The sequence below is a fragment of the Stenella coeruleoalba genome (genome assembly GCF_951394435.1).
Source record: "Stenella coeruleoalba genome assembly, chromosome: 5".
Taxonomy (NCBI): Eukaryota; Metazoa; Chordata; class Mammalia; order Artiodactyla; family Delphinidae; genus Stenella; species Stenella coeruleoalba.
In genome coordinates this window covers 9499292-9513587 of record NC_137150.1, presented here as the reverse complement: position 1 = coordinate 9513587, position 14296 = coordinate 9499292, and the positions used below count along the sequence as shown (strand labels likewise).

The following is a 14296-nucleotide window of genomic DNA, read 5'->3' as shown; positions in this document are numbered from 1 at the left end:
GGTATGGAAACACAGGGGTTCATTTGTTACAGCAGCTGGCCAGCCTTAACTAACACAGTGTAACAATGAAACAGAATGATCACTGTGGCAGGCACACACTTTAATCTCAAGAAGAAAAGTTGTCCAAGATGACTTCTTTTTTTTTTTTTTAAATGATACATCCCTTTATTTTGTTTTGCGGTACACGGGCCTCTCACTGTTGTGGCCTCTCCCGTTGCAGAGCACAGGCTCCCGACGCGCAGGCTCAGCGGCCATGGCTCACGGGCCCAGCCGCCCCGCGGCATGTGGGATCCTCCCAGACCGGGACACAAACCCGTGTCCCCTACGTTGGCAGGCGGACTCTCAACGACTGCGCCACCAGGGAAGCCCCAAGATGATTTCTTTTAGCTACTTAATTCTTATTTATTAACATTCATATTTGTATACCCCCCCTTTTCCCTCTGCATTTCACATTATCACCCTTAGCCCATCAACTGGCTCTCCTGACTGCTTTAATCTCATTTTGTATTTTATTGTCCTCCACTTGGGTGCCAGCCATTGTAGACACATGGTTGAGGGAAAAAACAAAGGTCAGTTTCATTACAGAACAGTAATTATTATTTTTATATGTTTCTCCCATCAGTTTCACTGGGTTTAACACTTCCTGAACCTAGAGGCCAGATCTGGCAAACTAATTAACAATAGACCAATTTTCCAACTCAGTATTCAGACCATGAACAAATGAGGAATCAAGTAAATAACTGTCCTTGAAAGGGTAATCGAGTTGTAACTGTTTTGTGTTTACTGCACAAGACCGAAGAGCTTGTCTTAATTTTCCTGTGGCCACTCAGGAAGGAGGGGAAATGATGTGTGTGGGAATAGTGAGAAAGTTCTATCCTAGGAGTCTGCAAGGCAGGCGAGGTGGACAAGGAGGATGACAGACGTCTCCAGCCTGGGAGCAGGAGCCACGGGGACTGGTCTCGGCTATGCCACAGAATTCAGAGTGACTTTGGGTATTTCACCTCACCGTCATCAGGCCTCAGGAGGAAACGAGGGTATAATTACATGATCGAGAGACTCGACCACCTCTAAACAAATTACAAGATGCATAATATTCTTATAACTGAATGTTTTAAAGGAATTACTTTTTCATCAGCAGTATCATTTAGAAAAGGTGCACAATGAATCCAAGTTACAAGAACACGGCAAGAGGACCAGGATGGAACACGTCCACTGGACAGTGAAATTCAATGGTCCAGAGGATACTAAAGCATCAGTTGAACTAGAGGGATGAAGGAGAACTCCCTCATTCATAAGGATAAGGGTAATGCCTGTGTTCTCCTAAGCTGCCCCTGCTAATGGGTGTCTGGGGGAGTTCCAGAATTATGTGTGTGCTGAGAGCCAGCCTTAAGACCCTCATGATGGCTAAGCATTAGGATCGACTGGATCCTAGAGCAGGGTTCTTTCAACTTTGATTATTCCTTTGCTAGTTAAAATCGAGGGGCTTGACATTTAACATTGACTATTTATTTACGAATCATATGCATGTAATCACTTGTACTAATCCATTATGTACATTAGAAAATATATGCATAATAGAATTTTTAAATGAGAGAGATAAAATAAGCGATATTTAAATTGATTTTTATAATAGTTTACATATTATGGTATTTTATGCTCTTCCTAAAATATGTTCAACCGTAGGAGTGTGATTGACTAAGTTTCTTTACTTTTTGGAAATCTCGCTTAAATGCTTTGTGATAGTCGGTTTTTGTGAATGACATGCCAGAAAAAGCTACCTCACAAGGAGATATAGGTCTGAATGGAGGAAAGACATCGTTGGCTACCCTTGCTAAAGTATGGTATTCATTTTGGAATCCATCAATTATGCCAAGATTTTTGTTAAAATTTGGCTAATAAAATCTCTCTCTTCCTTAATGTTAATCAGCTTGTGTTAGGGTACTCCAGAGAACCACTAGGGTATACACTGATATATAAGAGGAGATTTATTACTGGCTCATGTGATTACGGAGGTAAGATATGCTGAAATACGCCATCAGCAAGCTGGAGAACCAGGAATGCCGGTGGTATAATTCAGTCCAAGTTCCAAGGTCTGAGAACTGGGAGGGGGATAGGAAAGTAGAGAAAGAGGAAATGGGGGAGGTGAGTGAGGGGGCGGTGGGGATGGGTCAGAAGCTGAAGGCCCAGGAACCAGGAGCTCGGATGTCTGAGGGGAGGAGAAGATGGATGCCCCAGATCAAGGAGCCCTTTCTCAACCTTTTTGTTCTATTAGGGCCCTCAAGGGACTGCATGGTGCCTGTTCACATTGTTTGGGGAGAATCTTCTTTACCTAGACTACTGATTCCAGCACTCATCACTTTTGGAAACAGCCGCACAGACACACTTAGAAAGAATGTTTCACCACTATGGGCAACCCTTAGCCCAGTCAAGTTGACACATAAAATTAACCATCATCCAACTCTTCTGAAAATTTAATTGGAAGATGCTACTTTTCTAAATTTAAAAAAATGGATTCAAACCTGACTCTTTATCTTTTCATTCAGAAGATTCGTTAGAAATCTAGTTAGAAAATTGTTTCCATAATCTTTTAGTGTACTTTGAGAGTTGTAAATAAGTGATGCACTTAAATTGTTGTTGGCCAGAACATCACAAACAGATGAAACATTTCCAAATAACCAGTTTTAAAATGTCCTTTCCATAGCATGAGTGTCTTTGAAAAAGCTCTTATTTTCACTCATTTTTAAAATGTCATCATTACCTTGAAGAGAAAAGCTGCTAATCTATTCAAAAATATGTGCATGGTACCTTAATACTGACAGTTACTTGTCATCACATTAGAGGTAAGCAAGTGTGAAGTATGTTTATTTTTTTCAGAAAGAACTTATGTTTGGCAACTCCTTTTAGCACAAGATATCCAGCAAACCCACAACAGATGTTCATGGCCCCTGACATCATTTTAATATTGTAAATATGGAATCGTTTAAGATGATATAACCCATACATCCACTTAACTGGGCACATGGAGATGACGATAAGGCACAAGGTGGTAGATGGAAAGGAAAGGCAGGGGTCACTCAATGCCTTTGTAGGGGAAGTGCCCTCTTCCCTCAGGAGACCTGACAGGTGATGTGTGACTTAACTGGGCATAAGGAGGTGACATTAAAAAAGGCATTTAATATTTTAAATTAGCAATAAGATGTTTTCTGAGCTAATATACTTAAGGGGCAAATAAAATATTTATTGTGGCCATAACTACTTAGATTAAAAATAATTATGGGGAATCCCTGGTGGGGCAGTGGTTGAGAGCCCGCCTGCCGATGCAGGGGACACGGGTTTGTGCCCCAGTCCGGGAAGATCCCACATGCCGCGGAGCGGCTGGGCCCGTGAGCCATGGCCGCTGAGCCTGCGCGTCCAGAGCCTGTGCTCTGCAACGGGAGAGGCCACAGCAGTGAGAGGCCTGCGTACCGCACACACACACAAAAAGAATTATGCTCTTTTTTTTCTATTTTGTCAGTTTTAAGTTTATAATCTTTTTGTCATAATTTGTGATTTCTAGCTTTTAATTTCTTTAAACTGTAACATTAGGATGACATAGAAACAACTCAAAGTAGCGCCTTTTCTTTCTGAACAACCAACCTACTTCACATACAAGAAGGAAAGTAAGTGATTAGCTAGGTTTTCTGCACTTCGAACTGGAAATTATCTTTAGAGATTATAGGCTAATTACAGCCTTACCAGTCACCTATCCCTTTAAAAAAAACAATTAGTGAAACTGACTCTAAGGCTGCAAATGGTTCAATGATTTCTCTGATGGTGTAACATCAAGTCAATGGTGAAGCAGGGCAGCCACTTCATGCCTCGACCTCAGGGACACAGCACAAACATTTCACTGTGATGTGCTGTAACACTTTAATACTTTTACATTTGGGGCCTCAGTGCCTTTCTAGACACACTATGCATGTGTGAAAAGCTTGAAAGCTTAAGTAATCTATTTAAAATATTTCTCCCTAAAAGCCTAGATTTCTCCCTTACTTGCAAAATATCAAATAAAAAGCAGAGAACTGGTTTGTAGATTTTGTTTTGTGTATTGTTAATGAGAACAGAATTAACCATGGATTCTAGTCTCTTCTTTAGTTATTTGAGGAAAAATAAATCACCACGATAATTGGTTCTCTTTCAGTAAAGAAGCTCTTTCCTCTAAAACATGCAGAGCAATGTTTCACAGCTCCAGAAAACCAGAAAACCACTAGAGCTCATCAATGAATTCAGTAAAGTTGCAGGATACAGAATTAATACACAGAAATCTGTTGCATTGCTATACACTAACAAGGAAAGACCAAAAAGAGAAATTAAGGAAATAATCCCATTTACTATCGCATCAAAAAGAATAAAATACTAAGGAATAAACCACCTTAAGGAGGCAAAAGACCTGTACTCTGAAAACTATAAGATGCTGATGAAAGAAATTGAACATGACACAAGCAGATGGAAAGATATACCACGTTCTTGGACTGGAAGAATGAATATTGTCAAATGACTATACTACCCAAGGCAATCTACAGATTCAAGTCAATCCCTATCAAATTACCAATGGCATTTTTTCACAGAACTAGAACAAAAAAAAATCTTAAAATTTTATGGAAACAAAAAGACCTCAACTAGTTAAAGCAATCCTGAGAAAGAAAAACAGAGCTGGAGGAATAAGACTCCTTAACTTCAGACTATACTACAAAGCTGCAGTAATCAAAACAGTACAGAACTGGCACAAAAACAGAAATATAGATCAGTGGAACAGGATAGAAAGCCCAGAAATAAACCCATACACTTATGGTCAATTAATCTATGACAAAGGAGGCAAGAATACACAATGGAGAAAAGACAGTCTCTTCAATAAGTGGTGCTGGGAAAACTAGACAGGTACATGTAAAAGAATGAAGTTAGAGCATTCTCTAACACCATGCACAAAAGTAAACTCAAAATGGATTAAAGACCTAAACTCCTAGAGGAAAAGATAGGCAGAACACTCTTTGACATAAATCACAGCAATATGTTTTTGCATCCATCTCCTAGAGTAATGGAAATAAGAACAAAAGTAAACAAACGGGACCTAATTAAACTTAGAAGCTTTTGCACAGCAAAGGGAAACATAAACAAAATGAAATGACAACCTACAGAATGGGAGAAAATATTTGCAAACAAAGCAACCCATAAGGGATTAATCTCCAAAATACACAAACAGCTCACAGAGAGAGCTCAATATCAAAAAACCAAAGAACCCAATCAACAAATGGGCAGAAGATCTAAATAGACACTTCTCTAAAGAAGACATCTCGATGGTCAAAAGGCACATGAAAAGATGCTCAACATTGTTAATTATTAGAGAAATGCAAATCAAAACTACAATGAGGGACTTCCCTGGTGGCGCAGTGGTTACGAATCTGCCTGCCAATGCAGGCGACATGGGTTCGAGCCCTGGTCCAGGAAGATTCCACATGCCGTGGGGCAACTAAGCCCGTGCGCCACAACTACTGAGCCTAAACTCTAGAGCCCACAAGCCACAACTGAGCCCGCATTCCACAACTACTGAAGCCCGTGTGCCTAGAGCCCATGCTCTGCAACAAGAGAAGCCACTGCAATGAGAAGCCCGCGCACTGCAACGAAGAGTAGCCCCCACTCACCACAACTAGAGAAAGCCTGCACGCAGCAACGAAGACCCAACACAGACAAAACTAACTAACTAACTAAATAAATAAAAACTACAATGAGGTATCACTTCACATCAGTCAGAATGGCCATTATCAAAAAGTCTAAAAATAATAAATTCTGGAGAGGGTGTGGAGAAAAAGGAACTCTACACTGTTGGTGGGAATGTAAATTGGTGCAGCCACTATGGAGAACAGTATGGAGGTTCCTCAGAAAACTAAAAATAGAATTACCATATGATCTAGCAATCTCACTCCTGGGCATATATCTGGAGAAAACCATAATTTAAAAAGATACATGCACCCCAATGTTCACTGTAGCACTATTTACAACAGCCAAGACATGGAAACAACCTAAATGTCCACCCAACATGAATGGATAAAGAAGATGTGGTACATATATACAATGGAATATTGCTCAGCCATAAAAAGAATGAAATAATGCCATTTGCAGCAACATGGATGGACCTAGAGATTATCATACTAAGTGAAGTAAGTCAGACACAGAAAGGCAAATACCCTATGATAATGCTTATATGTGGAATCTAAAAAAAATGATACTAATGAACTTATTTACAAAACAGAAAGAGACTCACAGACAGAGAAAACAAACTTATGGTTACCAAAGGGGAAAGGGGAGACGGAGGGATAAATAAGGAAGTTGGCATTAACATATACACACTATATATAAAGTAGATAACCAATACTGAGTATAGCACAGAGAACTATACTTAATATTTTGTAATAACCTATAAGGGAAAAGAATCTGAAAGGAATATACATATATACGTATAACTCAATCACTGTGCTGTACACCTGAAACTAACATGATATTGTAAATCAACTATGCTTTAGTTAAAAAAAAAAAAATTAGTGTCTGCTAATATATAAGATGTTGAGGGCAGTCCCTGAGGGGTCCGTGAATGACTGTGGCTAGAGAACTGCCAGGCCCAACCTGGCCACTTGCTTCAGCAATTCTCAGGAGCTCTGCTTACACTGTTTTCTTAAGATGGAATAACATGTCCCAACAAAATTCTTCAAAGCCCAGTTGGTAAGCTGGGATGAAGTCAGAGAGTGGCATGGACATATATACACTACCAAATGTAAACTAGATAGCTAGTGGGAAGCAGCCACATAGCACAGGGAGATCAGTTTGGTGCTTTGTGACCACCTAGAGGGGTGGGAGAGGGAGGGTGGGAGGGAGACACAAGAGGGAGGAGATATGGGGATATATGTATATGTATAGCTTATTCACTTTGTTATACAGCAGAAACTAACACAGCATTGTAAAGCAATTATACTCCAATAAAGATGTTAAAAAAAAAAAAAAAAAGCCCAGTTGGAAGCCTTTCTGACTATCCAAGCCCAAATCAGCTGTCCTTTCTGCAATAGTCTCACTCATTTTACCTTCTGTAACAGTTTTGTTCACATCTATAAAGGACTGTGACCAACTCTCATCCCTCTCATCCTCTACACACAGTAGGTCATTAAAAAAAAACAAAAAAAACGGATCTGCTGAGTTGAACTGCATCTTGCTAAAACAGCGCCAGAAGCGTCCTTTGACATTATGTGATCTAGCCTCTTTGTTCAAGAAAAGGGTGGCTTGCCCAATAAACACAGCAGGCTGTGACGGAAGTGAAACCTGAATTCTGAGCTTCCCTCAAGGGGCTGACACAGGACTTATGCTGTTGAAGATCTAGTCCCTGACCTTGCAGAGCTCTCATTTGGTAGACAAGAAAGACGGGTCTAGTTCCCTTGACACTACACAGTGAGCATAATGCTGACATGAATGAGAGCAAAACTGACTAGATTGGTGATATATAGAAGGCAGCCAAGATTGTTTTTTAAAAGATAAAAGTAATATATGTATGACCAAAAGTGTTCAGAGTCCTGGCCCCAGTCCTCTTAAATCAAACAAGAACCTACTGGCCGGACCCATGTGACAGCCTAGAGGTCTGAATAAGTGAATGTGCTTTATCAAGTGGGGAACTCATTTAAGAAGAGTTTTTGGAACTTCTGGCTGAGAGCAAGAGTAGTTTATAATAAGAGGATGTCTTAATCATCAGGAAGAATCATCACAAATCCAGCAATCTTTCTGGAGTTTCAAAAGGTGACCTTAGCAAGCCTCCCCTGGCTCATGTGTCTGTCTCAGGTAGGGCCCCCCAGGCTGCTGGTCTTCCAGTTCCATGAAGAGTCCAAGCTCTTTCCTACCTTGGAGTCTTTGTGTTTGCTATTCCCCTGCCTGGCGGCTCCTCTCCCTGCTCTTTGCCTGGCTAGTTCCTTCTCCTCCAATAGTTCTCACAGGAAACGGTACCTCCCCAGCTCAGGTTCTTCCTCCTCTTATTATTTTAAGGATGATACCCCATTTGTACCTTTTATAACACATGACAAACTGAGTATTTTCTTGTTTGTTTGCTTGTTTATAATGATAAGGGCCATTTTTTTTTTTGGTTCACCTTTATATCACCAGAACCTAAACAGTGCCCAGTGCATTGTGATACACAATAAAGATTTGCTGAATAAATTAATGAATTCAAAATACTTTTATAAAACTAATCCAAAATTATTTAAGGCACTAGGAAACCCTTAATAAGTTTTGAGAAACCCACAATTCTACTTTATGAAATGTTTGAACATAATAAATAACAAATTTCAAATACTGGTTCAATAAAGATCTTTTGATTATTCTTACAGATTTTTGAAAGCCACCATGTACTCTGAAGTAAAACTTGAGTTTTTTTTTAATGTGAGTCTATGTCAAAAAGTCTATATTTCTGACTGAATGTGAAAACATAACTTGAGGAGTCACCAATACCTAACTACTAACTACAATAAACATCCAATTGGTTATAATCTAGTGATAAAAAAGAACAATATATAGTCATGCAGCTCAGATATGAAGGAAAAAAAACACATTTTTTTTTTTTTCATCCCTGAGAGAGAAAACACACACAGAAACATGATTCTCCAAGAAAGGCAGTTCTCATAGAAATGCTCCAGCTTTTAGGGGAGGGAAAAAAAAAAAAGGATGGTGAAGACAGAAGTAACACATTCTTTCTGTAACAAAATCAGACAAGAAACATCCTAGGAAATCTGAACAGAACCTCGGATGGGAACATCAGGAAAAGTAAATAAATGGACACGTGCATGCTCCTCAAAGAGTCAGTGTGTGTGATTTTAGGTCCTTCGCTGCTCAGAGAAGATGACATTATAATGGCATTTCTGGAGTGAAGCATTTTCTATCATCATCACCCGGCTTGAATCCACTCACCACTTTTCAATTCTGATAGGTGACATTTTACTAAAGCCACCTGACATTAAAAAGTTGCATGTACAGTGAGGGTTTTTGGAATTAAAGAATAAAAATCCATTACCTGCATAAAATCTGAATATTCAGACGTTATAATTTAAAAAAGCAATATTTAACATAACTCCGAACAAAAGCCAAATCAGAATTGGCCAAGTACAAGAACACTGTATACTATATTTTATATATATATATTTATATTTATTTTATAGTATATATATTTTGTGCTTCTGTATACAAGAATGACTATAAAATTAAATTGTCTTATTTCTAGCAATTTTCTCCCATAAACAATAACAGGGATGCTTACAAACTTACCAGAAATATAATATTGGGGGACTATTCTAGTCTTCAAAACAAACGGTAGCTGTCAAATTCTTACTGAATAATCTACAATGTTAATTCATGTACTGTATTTCATTTGTAGTAAGTCTTTGTGATAAGGTTAACACTTCAACATACAACACAAATAAGAGAGGACCGAAAAATGAAAATTACTTTGCTTATGTTTCTGTATTAGAATTCTATTTGCTGAAGGGTAAAAAACAGATTTGCAAAATTCACAGTTAACTTAAAACAATAGTTTTAAACCTTTTATTCCTAGCCCTTACTGCCTTCAGGAAGGAGAGAACATCTGGTTATTTAAGGAACACAATATGTTCACATTTTCTATGACTTTTGTTTCTAATTGGGTTTTAAATTTTTTTTTGGAATTTGAACAACTAGTTAGAACAATGTTTTTTAATCACTTCATATTTTTCAGACTGTCATCCTTCCACTCCTCTACTTCGTTTAGTGGATTGTTTTTGGAAATCTGCTCAGTGATTCTAATATAATAAAAGGAAAACGAGAATCAGGATTGTGGTCTGAAGAGCTAAGTATAGAAACCGTATCATAAGGTGAACAGAGTATAAAATGCTACAGATATTTGATAGCCAGTCTCTTCAGACAGCATACACCTACAAACACTTCAAGTAGTTCTTGGGTCACTTATATACGTGGCACTTTCATTTATTACAGATGCAAATAAATATCTACTACAAATAAAAGAATTCGTATGAGAAATATCAGTAACTAGGATTCCACTATTTTTAAAACTAACGAAGCTACAGCTCTTGTGTGGAAGGGTGGCTGGAAGACCTTGGTTCAACGGGTAGCTCTGCCGCTGACAAGCTGTGTGACCTTGAAAAAGTCTCTCAAATACCTGGATCCTCAGTTTGTTCATATTACAGAAGGAGGAGCGGAACTAGACTCTCTTGGTTCTTGGCAGTTCTGAAATTTGCACAGTCTAAGTGAAGTATATTATTTATTTATTATTTTTTTGCGATACGCGGGCCTCTCACTGTTGTGGCCTCTCCCGTTGCGCAGCACAGGCTCCGGACGCGCAGGCTCAGGGGCCATGGCTCATGGGCCCAGCCGCTCCGCGGCATGTGGGATCTTCCCGGACTGGGACACGAACCCATGTCCCCTGCATCGGCAGGTGGACTCTCAACCACTGCACCACCTGGGAAGCCCCGAAGTATATTATTTAGATCCTTTGTTGTATCTTCTTTGTTCCATAATATTTGAAGGTGATAACAGGTTTTCAAATAATTCTGATTGATATTAAATTAAGGAACTAGATGCCCTTTTAGTTCAAGTTGTAGGGTCACTTCACCATCTTGATAAAAATGGCAGCTGACAAATATACCATTGGCTATGGTTTCTGTGGAATGTGGATATGGGTTCCAGAAATATGTAAGGTGAGTGAGATCCACCTGGATTAGAGTCAGTATTAGAAGAGGCACAGTGCTTAAGTCAGCATTCAACGCTACCATTGTCTTCTTAATACCAACCACTGCATGACACAGAGCTAAATGCTAACAAACGAGCAGGATGATGAGGAGGGATAATTGATAGAAGATACAAGCAAATCGCTAAACTACAAGGGGCTATGAGGACTCAAAGGGAAGACGTGTCTTATCTGAGTCTGGGAATGGCTTCCTGGGGAAGGAAGAACAGAGGCTGGGAACCTCAGGAGGGGATGAGTAGAAACAAGGGTCATGGAACCATTCCAGCTAGTTTGGAAGCTTACAAGCGTTTCGGCCTTGGGAAAGCCACATGGCCTCTGCACTGAAAAAGAAGGAGGAAAGATAACCCGCTCTGCTGTCTCGGAGCTTGTAGTGAGGACCAAAGGAAGCATATCAAAGTACTTGGAGACGTGAACGAGTATGATCCTGTGATTACAGTTTACCAGCCCATTATTTCAGTCTGTTCAAATGAGAAATCTTTTCACAGTAAAGCTGACATCTGATAGAAAATAAGTAACAGCTCAGTGTCTCAAGCTCTACTGCAGAGTCTATTCTCAACTGAGCAGTCTCCGCTGGGATTTCGGGATAGTGGTAGGACGAAGTGTTTCTCTGAAGGCTGACGATGAATTCAGGGAGGCCCAGAACTCCTTGTTCATGTTTATTTTATTGAGTCTGTCAGCAGCACTCAGCACAACTGCCATGTGAAGCTGGGATACAGGACAGTAAACTTTCATGCCTCAAATCTCTTCCTACTAGGTCACTTCATAGAGACTTGTGTGTTTATATACTTACTCTGATTTAAGTGTTTCATTGTTGCTAATAAATAGAAAACATTTAAAGCACTCTGAGGTCTGGATCCTCAGAGGCTATGGGTGGGGTACTAGCATCGTCTTTCCCTCTCTTTACATGGCCTCCTCTCTGACTTTATAGTTGACATGAACTACACTGAAAGCTCTATCCACTGGTGGATTTTTACGATATATATAAACTTACTTCTTTTTTTTTCTTTTGTGCCTTTGTAGCACTGGATTGGATCTTATTATATCATTAGACGTCAGTTCTTTATGGTCAAAGGCTGCTCTGCTTGGGTAGGTTGTTAGAGGCAACAAAAGAGGAGACCAAGACTTAGCAAGCGTGAATCCCCAGATCACAAGGACATCTGGTAGGAGAGTCAAGACTTGGCCCAGTGTCCCAATTCCTAGCTCAGGCTCCTGGCAAGACCCAGGACACCACACTGCGATAGATCTCCAATTGGCAGATATGCCAAGTGATGTTAGTTATCATTTGACATTTACTAATAATGTCAATGGATCAGCCATTACATACACTTAACTAAAACTACCACCTTGCTGGGTTGGCCGTCTGAAACCCCCTTAGTACTCTGCAGCTTGCTTTATCTTCCCCTACAGATATCATCATGCCACAAACTTGTTCTCAGGAGCTTTTTACACATGACTCCCTCCTTCTGCCCAGTTTCTCATGTCTCAGAAATACCAGTTTAAAGTCCTAACTTTTGGACAATTATCTTGATTGTTTTTACTTGGTAAGACTCTGAATGTAAAAGTGGGGAATACTATTTTTTAGATACTTATGCTGTTACATTTTTTCTCTTAAACCTTGGAGAAAATTTTTCTTAATGCTTGTAGAACTGGCTTCATTATTCTCTATATTACATATACTATCTTTTTATGTCAAAAGTACTCTATTAAAATTACAGATTCCACTAACAACATTGAGGAATTTAGTATACAGAATTCTGCAACCATAAGAGTGAATGGTTTATAGGAAGAGCAACCATATTTAGCTAGGAAAAAACTTACCAAGATGGATAGGTTTAGATAACATATTCGTTTCTCCTTTCAATTAAACCCAACAAATCACACAAGTAGATAATTCAAACAGTTATTTTAGCAATTTTTTCCCGCTCTGTATGACCCTAATAATTCTCAATGCTGAGCAGATAGAATTTACCTTAAGTTTGTAGACCAAAACTCAGATACCTCATTGACCAGAAACTTCATCCTTTATTCCTTTTATAGATATGCCATAATCTTGACTATTTCATATTAAAAATATATACTTATACAGCCTACATATACATCAAAAAGTAAATATGAGACTGTAGGTTTTTTTCATCGTCTGACTCCTAAGCCTTACCAGAAAAAAAAATGCTACCTTATGCATTAGAGAAATGATGGATTGTATTTCTGACACTTAATGAAATTTTGTATAGGAGAAATGACATAAAACTGTGTATTTCTGAAGAAAATGGATATAGGCACAGGAAAACAATAATTTTAAATCAAGCAAAGAATAAATACATGCTCAAATGTTGAAGTCAACAACCGATGAAAGGACAGAAATCCTTCAGAATCAAAATGTACGTTGAACTTGGAGGTCCACGTTGATCAGACAGAGCTCTGGCAGTGGAATCCACAGACAGACTGACTCAAAGACAGTTCGACAACTGCCAACACGATTGCTGGGAGCTCTGCCAAAGAGCCAAAGGCTGGGATTACCACCCAGCGCCTGGCATCCTAGTCCTCGTGTTTGAAGCTTTCTCTCTTATACTTCATCCAATATTTTTGTTTGGCTCAAAAGCATCAAGGATTCACAGATTTTTTTAGATCATTAAATGTTCTTATTTTCAAGAAATGTAACATTAGTTGTAAAAGAGCACACTTTTTCTCTGGAGTGTAAAGAAAATTTTGGTGACTTGCTTTAAGTTCAAATAGAGAAATCAGCATTAAAGACTCTTTAAATCTTTATTTTATTAGGTTACTCTTCACCCGCAAAATAAGAAATACATGTTCATAATATGAAATAATTTAGTGTCTCACTGCATCATAAACTCTTAGAAAACTGGTCCTTTTTAGAGCTCTAATGTCTTGGTCTTCACATGGCTCACGAGGCTATACCTGGGTCAGTTGGCCCCCGGCATGAAGTGTGGTTATAAGGAGAAGCAGGTGCTCAACTATTTCCTTGAGTTACGAGGAAGCAGGTGGGCAGAACAACCTCCTGAGTTACAAGAGACGTGCGCTCCTGTTTCTCAGGGCAGTGTCCTTTGAATTTGCCCGCTGAGCTGCTAGACCATCAGGTATGTGGAGTTGTGGCCTGTAGGCAATTCATCTGCTATTAGGCAAATTCTACATTAGGAATTCTTGGAGTCATGTAGAGAAACCAGTTTTTCACCCCACTTAAAACTGTGCACATCCCACATGGAAAGCTTACCTTGGGATCGCGAAGGAACAGAGCCTTAAGGATCAGCGAGTGGACATCCCCGATGAGTGGGTAATGCATCAGAAGGCCAAGACAGGTCTGGTAGTTACTAGAGATCACTAAATAAAAGGGGAAAAAAAGCAATTGAGAAGCAATGCTGTTTCAGATACCTGCATTACTAAGAGAAACAAAATTAACAACTTAGATTCAAAGAAAGCAAACCAATAACTCGACTGATTTGGACAAAAGGAAATGGGGAGAGGGGATCGTTACCAAAT

The 14296-nt window shown here is 39.3% G+C and overlaps 1 protein-coding gene across 7 annotated transcripts in view; it reads right to left on the bottom strand.

Annotated features, from left to right (window-relative positions):
* Positions 1 to 14296, bottom strand: part of TBC1D5 (TBC1 domain family member 5) — a 532640-nt gene that overhangs the window by 110372 nt on the left and 407972 nt on the right. For all 7 annotated transcript variants that reach the window (XM_079921169.1, XM_079921174.1, XM_079921170.1 and 4 more), the window contains one exon: positions 14031 to 14137. In XM_079921169.1, coding sequence (XP_079777295.1) covers positions 14031 to 14137 — 107 coding nt within the window. The remainder of the gene's footprint in view (positions 1 to 14030; positions 14138 to 14296) is intronic.